At 46.0% G+C, this 12,203-nt stretch overlaps 1 protein-coding gene across 6 annotated transcripts in view; it reads left to right on the forward strand.

The window, feature by feature from the left end:
• Positions 1 to 12,203, forward strand: part of LGALS12 (galectin 12) — a 131,333-nt gene that overhangs the window by 93,996 nt on the left and 25,134 nt on the right. For 4 of the 6 annotated variants that reach the window (XM_063944869.1, XM_063944870.1, XM_063944874.1 and 1 more), the window contains exon 7: positions 4,356 to 4,483. In XM_063944869.1, the coding sequence (XP_063800939.1) occupies positions 4,356 to 4,483 (128 nt within the window). The remainder of the gene's footprint in view (positions 1 to 4,355; positions 4,484 to 12,203) is intronic. The other 2 variants (XM_063944871.1, XM_063944872.1) reach the window with 1 other exon arrangement.

Raw genomic sequence — 12,203 nt, forward strand, 5'->3', positions numbered from 1 at the left:
GTGGTACGCCTACTGTTGCTGCTGTTGCTGCTGGGAGTCAATCGTCATCCCAGAGGGGAAGTCGGATGACCACTTCTACTACTTCAAGTAAGCAATTGACTGTCCATCAGTTTTTTGCGAGGAAGATGAAATATGACAGCAGTCATCCTGTTGCAAAGCAGAATAACTGAGGTCTTGACAGCTATGTTGGTGTTAGACGTGTGTCCGGTAACCACCATTATTACAGTGTGACTTAGAGAATTGATGGAAGTAGTGTGTCCCCGGTACCAAATCCCATCTAGATTCCACTTCACTAGGCAGGCGATACCAAGAATGTAGAGACGTCCGAAAAAGTGTCCTGAAAAATGCAGTTGTACTCACGGACAAGTGGAACAGGGCAGACTAAGGACTATATGACTGTGACAGCCCACTGGGTAGATGTTTTGCATCCCACAGCAACAACAGCAGCGGCACCAGTAGCAGCATCTCGCAAACGCCAACTCGTTCCTAGGCAAGCTACGCTGTGTATCACCGGTTTCCGTAAGAGGCACACCACTGCCAACCTCTTACGGAAACTGAGGGACAACATCGCACAATGGCTTACCCCACTTAGACTCTCCTGGGGATCTGTGATATCAAACAACGCCACCATTATTGTGCGTGCATTACATCTGGGCAAATTCCAGCACGTCCAATGTTTTGCACATACAATTAATTTGGTGGTGCAGAATTTTTTTTTAAATGACAGGGCCGTGCAGGAGATGTCGGTTGCATGAAAAATTGCGGGCCACTTTCGGCATTCAGCCACCGCGTGCCGAATACTGGAGCACCAGCAAACACTCCTGAACATGCCCTGCCATCACCTGAAGCAAGAGGTGGTAACGAGGTGGAATTCAACACTCTCTACAGTATATGCTTCAGAGGATGGAGGAGCAGCAAAAGGCCATTCAAGCCTATACATCCACCTACGATATAGGCAAAGGAGGCGGAATGCACCTGACTCAAGCGCAGTGGAGAATGATTTCTGTGTTGTGCAAGGTTCTCCAACCCTTCGAACTTGCCACACGTGAAATCAGTTCAGACTCTGCCAGCTTGAGTCGGGTCATTGCCCTCATCAGGCTTTTGCAGAATCAGCTGGAGAAATTGGAGGAGCCAAGACAGAGCGATTCCGCTAAGTATGTGGGACTTGTGGATGCAGCCCTTCATTCACTTTGTCAGGATTCAAGGGTTGTCAATCTGTTGAAATCAGAGCACTACATTTTGGCCACCATGCTCGATCCTAGGTTTAAAGCCTACGTTGTATCTCTCTTTCCAGCAGACACAAGTCTGCAGATGTTCAGAGACCTGCTGGTGAGAAAATTGTCAAGTCAAGCGGAACGTGACTCGTCAACCGCTCCTCCTTCACTTTCTCCCGCAATGGGGGCTGCGAGGAAAAGGATAAGATTTCCTAGCGCACCCGCTGGCGGTGATGCAGGGCAGTAAGGAGCGAAAGCTGACATCTGGTCCGAACTGAAGGACCTGCCAACGATTACTGACATGTCTACTGTCACTGCATATGATTCTGCCACCATTGAAAGAATGGTGGAGGATTATATGAGTGACAGCATCCAAGTAGGCATGTCAGACAGTCTTTATGTGTACTGACAGGAAAAATAGGCAATTTGGATGCCCTTGCACAACCTGGCTTTATTTTACCTAAATTGCCCCCCCTTTAGTGTGTACTCCGAAAGAGTGTTTAGTGCATCTGGTAACCTTGTCAGCGATCAGCGTAGGATGTTACTTCCACAAAATGTGGAGAAGATGATGTTCATCAAAATTAATTCTAAATTCCTCCAGGAAGACCTTGACCAGCAATTGCCTCCAGAAAGTACACAGGGACCTGTGATGGTGGATTCCAGTGGGGATGAATTAATACTCTGTGAGGAGGAGGAAGATGTACACACTGAAAGGGGTGAGGAATCGGAGGATGAGGTCGACATCTTGCCTCTGTAGAGCCAGTTTGTGCAAGGAGAGATTGATAGCTTCTTTTTTGGTGGGGGCCCAAACAAACCACTCATTTCAGCCACAGTCGTGTGGCAGACCCTGTCGCTGAAATGAGTGGTTTGATAAAGAGTGCATGTCCTGTTTATACAACATAAGGGTGGGTAGGAGGGCCCAAGGACAATTCCATCTTGCATCTCTTTTTCTTCTTTGCCTCATGTGCTGTTTGGGGACTAATTTTTTTAAAGTGCCATCCTGTCTGACACTGCTGTACAAGTCCAGGGGTACTGCCATATAAGTCCAGTCCAGTGGTGCTGTCTTGTGCTGCATCAGTCCAGTGGTGGTGTCCTGTGCTGTATATTATTTACTCCAAATAAAAGGGTTATATATATATAACTTATATTTTTATCCAAATAATTTTTACAGGGTTTGCCATGTGTGGTGCAGTGGTACGCTCGCCTGTGCTGCATATTATTATAATAGCTCCAAATAAAAGGGTTATTATTATCCAAATTCATTTTACAGGCTTTGCCGCGTGTGTGGTTTAGGGGTACGCTCTCCTGTGCCACCAATATTGTGCGTGTATTACATCTGGGCAAATTCCAGCACGTCCCATGTTGTTTGTGCCACACACTTGTGTCGCTTAGCTTAGTCATACAGCTACCTCATTGCACCTCTTTTTCTTCTTTGCATGATGTGCTGTTTGGGACCTTGTTTTTGAATAGTGCCATCCTGTCTGACACTGCAGTGCAACTCCTAGATGGGCCAGGTGTTTGTGCCGCACACTTGTGTTGCATAGCTTAGCCATCCAGCGACCTTGGTGCACCTCTTTTTTTTTTTTCTTTGTATCATGTGCTGTTTGGGGACTAGTTTTTGAATAGTGCCATCCTGTCTGCCACCGCAGTGCCACTCCTAGATGGGCCAAGTGTTTGTGCCGCACACTTGTGTCGCTTAGCTTAGTCATACAGCCACCTCTGTGCAACCTTTTGGCCTAAAAACAATAGTGTGAGGTGTTCAGAATAGACTGGAAATTAGTGGAAATTAATATAATTGAGGTTAATAATACCGCAGGATCAAAATTACCCCCAAATTCTGTGATTTTAGCTATTTTTATGGGGGTTTTTTTTTCCAAAAATCATCCAGATCCAAAACCAAAACACGAAAGGGTGGTTTTGGCAAAACCAATCCAGATCCAAACCACGAGCATGGAACCAGAACAAAAACCAAAACACAACACGAAAAGTGCCTGCCGCACATCTCTAGAGTAATCCTGCTTTGGATCGAGGACAATTTTGCATTGTATGTGAATAATACTGATATGCTGTGAGGAGGGAGTGCTGTGTATGTAGGGGGTGGGACAGATGGCACAACAGAAGCTTGAATGGGGTGGTCAGAGATTCCGACGAGCTTTTACTTATCTGGGCCCACACCAGAACCTCAACGCTTTGAGGGCGGCTCCTCCTTTCCTTCCTGGGTTTTTGCGGGGGGGTCAGTCACAAGATTGTCAAGCAGCTGGTGGCGAGATCAGGACAGTAGTAGAAGCCCAGGGGGTCCCATGTTTTGTACTTGAGCTATGGCCTTCATATAGGCCATCATATACTACAGACAACATTAGTGTTATATGTACGTATATGTAAACAGCAGGCAAACAGAGGCAGCACTCCTCACATGACACGTTTTCTGCTGTGTCAAGTCAAACATTACATCAGGACCAGTAGCGAGCTTTGCTTGCCATCGGCTCTATTCCCACTCGGTCGGTGGCGTGGACCCACCAACCAACTGGGAAGTCCGGGCGGGTGTTGGGATTCCGGCTGTAGATATATTACCGGTGTAGGGATTCCTGCGGCAGTCTCCTGAATGCCGGGATCCCGACAGCCGGTAAAGTGACTGCATCCACATGCCAGCTAGCAATGTAATTATATTGTATCTATCCAATAATACTATTTTATGTTCTGATCACCAATAGGTTACTACTTTTCCCAGCACAGTATACTTTTCATACTTCAGTAAACAATGCAGGGGTAGGTACCCCGGAAATATATCTCAGAGTGATTTTATGGAGGAAACTTTCATAGAGTAGATGACCATTAAATTGCATAGAAACGTACAGCAAATATATCCCCTAGTTCCTCCAGATTGTTAGTACAGTACAGTACAGTACAGCATACATAAATAGTAGGAAGATACTTATATTCTATAGGTAGACACTGTCGAGCAGGCATGTTATTAATATTGTTGTGTATTTATACTTGAATGTCAATATAACCGAATGATGAACAGTTTATAGATTTATTCCATCTATTTAGTAATTTTCCCAAAACTGTAGAATGTAATGCGTCCTATTAATATAACTTAGTCTACTTGCTAATGTCATCTCTCTCTCTCTCTCTCCCCAGCAAAAAACTCCCATTTGTAAGCCTTTGCCCTTGGGTCTGTCTGAAGGACATAGTATCACTGTCCGTGGTTTGGTGACAATGAATCCAGTAGAGTCAGTTGATTTTATTCTTATTAAATTGGCTTTATGGTATGATGTTGCTGTGTGTGTGTGATACAACATTGGTGGTCATTCCGAGTTGTTCGCTCGGTAATTTTTTTCGGATCGCAGCGATTTTCCGCTTAGTGCGCATGCGCAATGTCCGCACTGCGACTGCGCCAAGTAAATTTGCTATGCAGTTAGGTATTTTACTCACGGTTTTTTCTTCGTTCTGGTGATCGTAATGTGATTGACAGGAAGTGGGTGTTTCTGGGCGGAAACAGGCCGTTTTATGGGCGTGAGGGAAAAAACGCTACCGTTTCTGGGAAAAACGCGGGAGTGGCTGAAGAAACGGAGGAGTGTCTGGGCGAACGCTGGGTGTGTTTGTGACGTCAAACCAGGAACGACAAGCACTGAACTGATCGCACTGGCAGAGTAAGTCTCGAGCTACTCAGAAACTGCACAGAGATGTCTTTTCGCAATATTGCGAATCTTTCGTTCGCAATTTTAAGAAGCTAAGATTCACTCCCAGTAGGTGGCGGCTTAGCGTGTGCAAAGCTGCTAAAAGCAGCTTGCGAGCGAACAACTCGGAATGAGGACCATTGTGTGGATTTTGTAAGTTTTGCAAGAACAAGCTAGGACTCTTAATTGTCTTTTTAAGTACATACTGTACAGCAGATATATAATCCCTCATTTGTATTTTTCGAATTTGATTTCCAAATAGTAATGATGGTAAAACAGACTTTTATAACAGATGTGTTATTCCTGTGCTAGGACTTACGCTGTATTTTATGAATAATTACAAAAGGTTTAATGATAATTTGATTTGGCATTAGTGCTTCCTGCTTAATACTGTACACCTGCCCCAGTATGGCAGGAATATCCCATTAAGGGTACATATAGATTGTACTGTAATAGTGCATCAGTTTTAACATGGCAGAACAAGAGCCCACATATGTCATAAGCATGGTGTTTAACGTTGTATTTACTTTTGACATGCGGCTTAGTGCTAGATTATCTGAGCGGACATGCGCTGAAACATGACTTGATCAATTTTTCTTTTTTTTCTTTTTTTTTGTTTTTTTTTTACTCCTCAAAGGGGAGATGTATCAAACTTTTAAGAGAAAAAATGGAGAAGTTGCCCATAGCAACTAATCAGCTTCTACCTATCATTTCTACACCATCTATACATCTCCCCCCCCCCCCCCCCCCCAAGTGTCTAATCTGATTATATGGTGTCCCCCTCTGTGTGTGTGTGTGTGTGTGTGTGTGTGTGTGTGTGTGTGTGTGTGTGTGTGTGTGTGTGGTTGAAAAGTATGACAAGGCCTCTTGCAATACTGTACTGGTGTTTTCACCAGTGAATGACCAGCTCTGAGTTTGTGTGATTTATTGGCCATTTAATAAGTGGTAATTGAGCAAAATAATACTTGCTATTCACGCAGGATTATTTGCAATTGGCCTGATCATGCATGTGCATTGCCATAGTCCAATCAAAGTACTGTAAATTGGATTATCTTTGGGCATGCTGGAAAAATATAGTCAAGAAGTGGCCACTATTGGCCTACTGTATGTGTGCTGTCCTCTTCCAACCACACTATCAGGCTCCAGTGAAACCTTCTCCAATTGGAAAGAAATCTTATAGAATTGTCCGGTGTGCTCAGTCTAAGGAAACAGTTGTCACTTTGTACAATTATCTATATAAGATTTTATTGGCCAGTTTCATCACATTATCCATAGGTTCTCAAACTCTTTCATCAGGAGTCAGAACCCCAAAAAGGGCGTGTTTTCCAGGTCTTTTCACAGAATCAAAAGTGAAATAATTATGCCACCTGTGGATCTTTTAAAATGCCACCTGTGCACTGCTAGGAGATCTGGAAAACATGAACTGTATGGGGTCCTGAGAGCTGCGTTTGAGAAAAATTTACATTATCCATCTGATTGCCCCTTGCCAATTGTCTGTAAAAACGTACTTTGGCCCATATCCTGCAGTCTGACGCTGATGATGAAGGGTCAGACATGGGGTGAGGGGGAAGTGGACTCAGTGGTGGGGGAGGCTACTCTGTCACAGGGAATAGAGGCTCTCATAGAGGCTATCAGAGAAGTTCTGCATATCCCTGATAAGGTGACAGAGAAGAGTGAGGAATCTTATTTTAATGTAAAAAATAAATCCTCAGCCAATTTTCCTGTGTCAAAGGAACTAAATACCCTGTTTGAAGAACCGTGGGGTTAATCCTGATAGCAACCTTTTTAGGGATTTAAAATTTCCTATCCTCTTTTCCTTTTCGTCCCGAGGATAGGAAAAAATAGGAAAATCCACCGATTAGTGGATGCATCAGTATCCAGGCTGCCTCCCAGGTGCAGCCTCCCTGAAGGACATGGCTGATCGTAGAATTGACGCCACACTCAAATCCTTGTATACAGCTGTTCGGGTGGCCCAGATACCCACTATTGCATGTGGGTGGATTACTAAAGCCACTGCCATATGGTCGGGTAACCTAACTGAGGGGTTAGATACCTTACCTCAGGGGTAGATTATTTTACTCCTGCAACATATACAGGACTCTGCGAACTTTATGGTGGAAGCCATAAAAGAAATAGGCTTGCTTAATGCACTCACCACTGCTATGGCAGTGTCAGCATGCAGGGGCTTATGGCTATGCCAGTGGACTGCTGACACGGACTCCAGGAAAGGCGTGGAAGGCCTACCCTTCACAGGAGAGGCCTTATTTGGAGATGAACTAGACAAATGGATCTCCAAAGCTACTGCGGGTAAGTCCACATATCTTCCTTCTGCAGCAACCCCAGCCAGGAAGGCTTACTCAAGTTCCAAATTACAGTCCTTTCGGACGGCTAAGTTTGGGGGCAAAACCAGAGGTTCTTCTACAGCCACCAGAGGCGCTAGAGGTAAACCACGCAAACCAGCAACTGCCGGTTCTCAGGAACACAGCTCAAGCTCTGCTTCCTCAAAGCCTTCAGCATGATGGTGGACCGCGATGCCTGGAAGACTGGTGGGTGTGAGCCCGACTAAAATTCTTCAGTCACATCTGGACAAGTTCATTCCAGGATCTCTGGGTCATAGATCTTATTTCCCAGGGCTACAGACTGGAGTTCCAGGAGCTCCCACCTCACAGATTCTTCAAATCAGGCTTACCAGTTTCGCAAGAGGCAAGTATAACTTTACAGGTCGCAATTCAAAAACTGGTACAGACTCATGTAATTTTTCCAGTTTCACCTCATCTGCAAAACAAGGGGTATTATTCCAACTTGTTTGTAGTACCGAAACCTGATGGTTCGGTAAGACCGATTTTGAACCTCAAGTCATTGAACCCGTACTTACGAGTGTTCAAATTCAAGATGGAGTTTCTGAGAGTGGTGATCTCGGGTCTGGAGGAGGGGGAGTTCCTAGTGTCTCTGGATATCAAGGATGTGTACCTTCACATTCCGATCTGGCCGCATCATCAGGCTTATCTACGGTTTGCATTGCAGGACTGTCACTATCAGTTCCAGGCCCTGCCATTTGGTCTCTCCACAGCACCCAGAGTGTTCACCAAAGTGATGGCAGAGATGATGTTTCTACTCCGCAAACAGGGAGTGAACATAATTCTGTACCTGGACGATCTTCTGATAAAGTCACCGTCCAGGCAGCGGTTGTTGGACAGCATTGGACTCTCAACCAGACTACTCCTGGATCACAGGTGGATTCTGAACTTATAAAAATCTCACCTGGAAACGATGCAGAGGCTTCCTTTTCTGGGAATGATACTCGACACAGAGTCTCAGAGAGTGTTCCTTCCCTTGGAAAAGGCAATGGTAATCCAGGAGATGGTTCGGGCTGTCCTTAAGCCAACCCGGATCCCGGTGCATCCGTGTATTCACCTTCTGGGGAAAATGGTGGCCTTTTACGAGGCACTTAAGTATGGAAGATTTCATGCAAGGGCCTTCCAGCAGGATCTGTTGGACAAATGGTCTGAAATCGCATCTTCACATGCACCAGAGGATCCATCTTTCGCCAAGATAAAGGATCTCCTTCTGTGGTGGCTACAGACTTCTCACCTCGTCGAGGGTCGGAGGTTCGGGATTCAGAATTGGATTCTGCTAAAAACGGACGCAAGCTTCAGAGGTTGGGGGGAATTCACCCAGGGGCTGCAGTTTCAAGGAAGATGGTCAAGTCGGGAAGTCGTCCTTCCAATAAACGTCCTGGAACTCAGGGCTATCTACAACGCCCTTCTGCAGGCCTCTTCTCTACTTTGGAATCAGGCCATTCAAGTCCAGTCGGACAATGTGACAGCGGTAACGTACATAAACCGATAGTGCGGAACGAAAAGCAGAGCAGCAATGTCAGAGGTGTCAAGAATTCTCCTCTGTTCGGAAAAACACGCAGTGGCATTGTCGGAGGTCTTCATTCCGGGAGTAGACAACTAGGAAGCGGACTTCCTCAGCAGACAGGACCTGCACCCGAAGGAGTGGGGCCTTCACCCGAAGGTGTTCCGGTGGTTGACACGTCGGTGGGGATATCCACAGATCGACATGATGGCCTCTCGACTCAACAAGAAGCTTAAGCGGTATTGTTCCAGGTCGAGAGACCCACAAGCCGTGGCGGTAAACGCTCTGACAACTCCAGTGGGTCTATCAGCTGGTGTATGTGTTTCCTCCACTTCCTCTGATCCCAAGAATTCTAAAAAGGGAAAAGGTTCAAGCAATCCTCATTGCTCCGGACTGGCCTCGAAGGTCCTGGTTCACGGATATTCTTGAGATGCTGATCGAAGATCCCTGGCTGCTACCTCTTCGCGAGGATCTTCTGCAACAGGGTCCGTTTGTCTATCAAGACTTACCGCAGCTACGTTTAACGGCATGGAAGTTGAACGGCTGAGTCTAGCCAGGAGAGGGATTCTTGACAAGGTCATCCTGACTATGATCCAGGCCAGGAAGGGGGTAACGTCTAAACATTATCGCCGTATATGGAAGAAGTATGTCTCTTGGTGTGAAAGCAGACAATAGTCTGCGGTGGAATTTCATCTGGGATGTTTCCTGCTTTTTCTGCAGTCGGGAGTGGATGTGGGCCTTAGTCTAGGCTCCATTAAAGTCCAGATTTCGGCCTTGTCTATTTTCTTTCAGAAACAGTTGACATCTCTCCCTGAGGTCCAGACTTTCTTGAAGGGTGTTTTGCACATCCTCCCACGGCACCTTGGGATCTCAATTTGGTTTTGCACTTCCTCCAATTGGACTGGTTTGAACCGTTACAGGTGGTTGACATAAAGTACCTTATGTAGAAGACCGTCACACTGCTGGCCTTGGCTTCAGCAAGACTTGTGTTGGAGCTGGGGGCATTGTCTTACAAGAGCCCCTACTTAATTTTCTATGAGGACAGAGCTGAATTCAGGACTCGTCAGCAATTTCTTCCTAAGGTGGTATCCGCATTTCACATCATCCAACCTATTGTGGTTCCGGTTGTTACGGACACCTCTGCTACGTCAAAGTTCTTGGATGTTGTGAGGGCGTTTGAAGGTGTATGTAAAGTGAACAGCTCGTCACAGGAAATCGGACTCGCTGTTCGTTCTCTATGATCCCAATAAAATTGGGTGTCCTGCTTCAAAGCAGACAATTGCACGCTGGATCAGGCTCACTATCCAGCATGCTTATTCCACGGCAGGCTTGCCAGTTTCAAAATCTGTACAGGCCCACTCTACTAGGTCGGTGGGTTCTTCTTGGGCGGCTGCCCGGGGTGTCTCTGCTTTTACAGCTCTGCCTAGCAGCTACTTGGTCAGGTTCGAACACGTTTGCTAAGTTTTCCAAGTTCGATACTTTGGCCTCTGAGGACCTTCAGTTTGGTCAATCAGTTCTGCAGGGGGGGCGGGGGGTGTTCTGGTTGCCCGGAAACCCCCCTCTTCTTGGCCAGTGGCTCAGTTTATGACAACAATAGCAATAGTATATAATTCGATTACTAGAGCTGCAGTTTAAGGGACAGATCAGAGCTGCTGCATATGCCCAGTTGTGGTAGCTTATTCTACTTAGTTTATGAGTGTGATTCTGAGTCCTCAGTCAGTGCACTGGACCAGAGAGTAGCTACCAGGAAGAAGAGACAGGAGCTTTACTATGATGTGGGAGAATGTGTGCTTAGAAAGTGCAGTACTGGCTCTATTATGTTTGTGTATTTATGTATTATTTAAATATGTTTGCTACAGCCTATACTATTGTTAGATATTAATAGAGGGGGTGGGGGAGAGCCACTACCACTGTGCACAGTAATCCCCTGGTGGATTTTATCAATAATCTCACTGTGTTTACACAGATATATCAACCGCTGACAGCCTCACTGGGGCCGGTCAGGGTTGGGTGCGCTGGAGTTCTCTCTTTTCTGTCTCCTCTCACATGCAATAGGGCAGGCTTGTCATATATAATATCAGGCTGTATTGTGTGTATATATTATATCTGTTTTTCTACTCACTATGTAGTAAAACAGAAGTCTTGCAGTGTGTGTAATGCCAGGTTCTCTCCTAGCACATCAAGCTCAATATCATGTGGGCAGTGTAGTCGGACATCTCAACATGCTGATACTAATGTTGGGGAGAATACAGAGCCCACCTGGTTGGGGGCTTTAAAAACTATGATGTCTGATATGTCATCTCAGCTCACTGCAAATGCAAATAAGACTCAAGAACTGCAACAAGCAGTGGCTAGCCTTACTGCTTAGCATCCCTCCCTGCATGCTTCAGGCGCACAAAAACGTGCTCTACCTGCACTCCTATCAGATGATACTGATGATGATGATGATGATGATGATATACAAGATGCTGGGGACCCCATGAGTGGGGATCCCATCCCAATTCAGGGTATTGAACCCCTCATAATGGCTATTAGGGAGGTATTAAAGCTCCCCCTTGAGGATGCAAATACTCGGCAGTAATTTTTCCTCCCTCAAGAGGAACCAAAAGTCACATTCCATAATTCCACGGAATTGGATGATTTATTTAAACTAGCCTGGAAGAATCCAGATAAAAAATATCAGGTGACAAAAAGGTTTTTGAATACCTTCCCCATTGCCCCTGAGGGCAGAAAGTTCTGGGAAGAATCCCCAGCAGTAGACGTCTCAGTCTCTTGCCTTTCTAAAAAGGCAATGCTCCCTGCTCCGGGCTCCCTTACGGTAAAGGAGCCGGCAGATAGAAAAATTAGAGACCACTCTAAAATCTATTTACATTGCTGCAGGCGTAGCACAAAGGCCGGTCATTGCAGGTTGCTGGATGACACATGCAATTCATTCCTGGGCTAGTCAAATAAAGGAAGGTCTCTCGGGTGATATGACCTTAGTCGATACTGTTGCCTTACTGACTCGCATTCAGGAGACGGCAAGAGTCCTCTGTGACTCCCTAAAAGAGATTGGCACTGTTAATGCTAGAGCTATGGCTGTGTCTGCACGCAGAGCCATATGGTTACGTCAGTGGATTGCTGATGCTGACGCGAAACGTAATGTGGAATCTCTTCCCTTCAGAGGCGAACGGCTCTTTGAAGGTGACCTGGACACTTGGAGTTCTAAAGCTACGGCCGACACGTCCTCATTTCTCCCTTCGGGGGCCCCTCCTGCGAGACGTACCTATCCGGAAATGTCTACTCTGTCCTTTCAGTCCTCCAGATTTCGATTCAGAGCTAGAGGAGCCTCTAACGCAGTGAGAGGCTCCAGGGGGAAATCTAGAAAACCAGCAGTTGCTGAGTCTCAGGGTCAGAACGCCAGTTCTGCTTCCGCAAAAACTTCAACATGACGGTGCACACCCACCCC

Source organism: Pseudophryne corroboree, chromosome 11 (genome assembly GCF_028390025.1).
Source record: "Pseudophryne corroboree isolate aPseCor3 chromosome 11, aPseCor3.hap2, whole genome shotgun sequence".
Taxonomy (NCBI): domain Eukaryota; kingdom Metazoa; phylum Chordata; class Amphibia; order Anura; family Myobatrachidae; genus Pseudophryne; species Pseudophryne corroboree.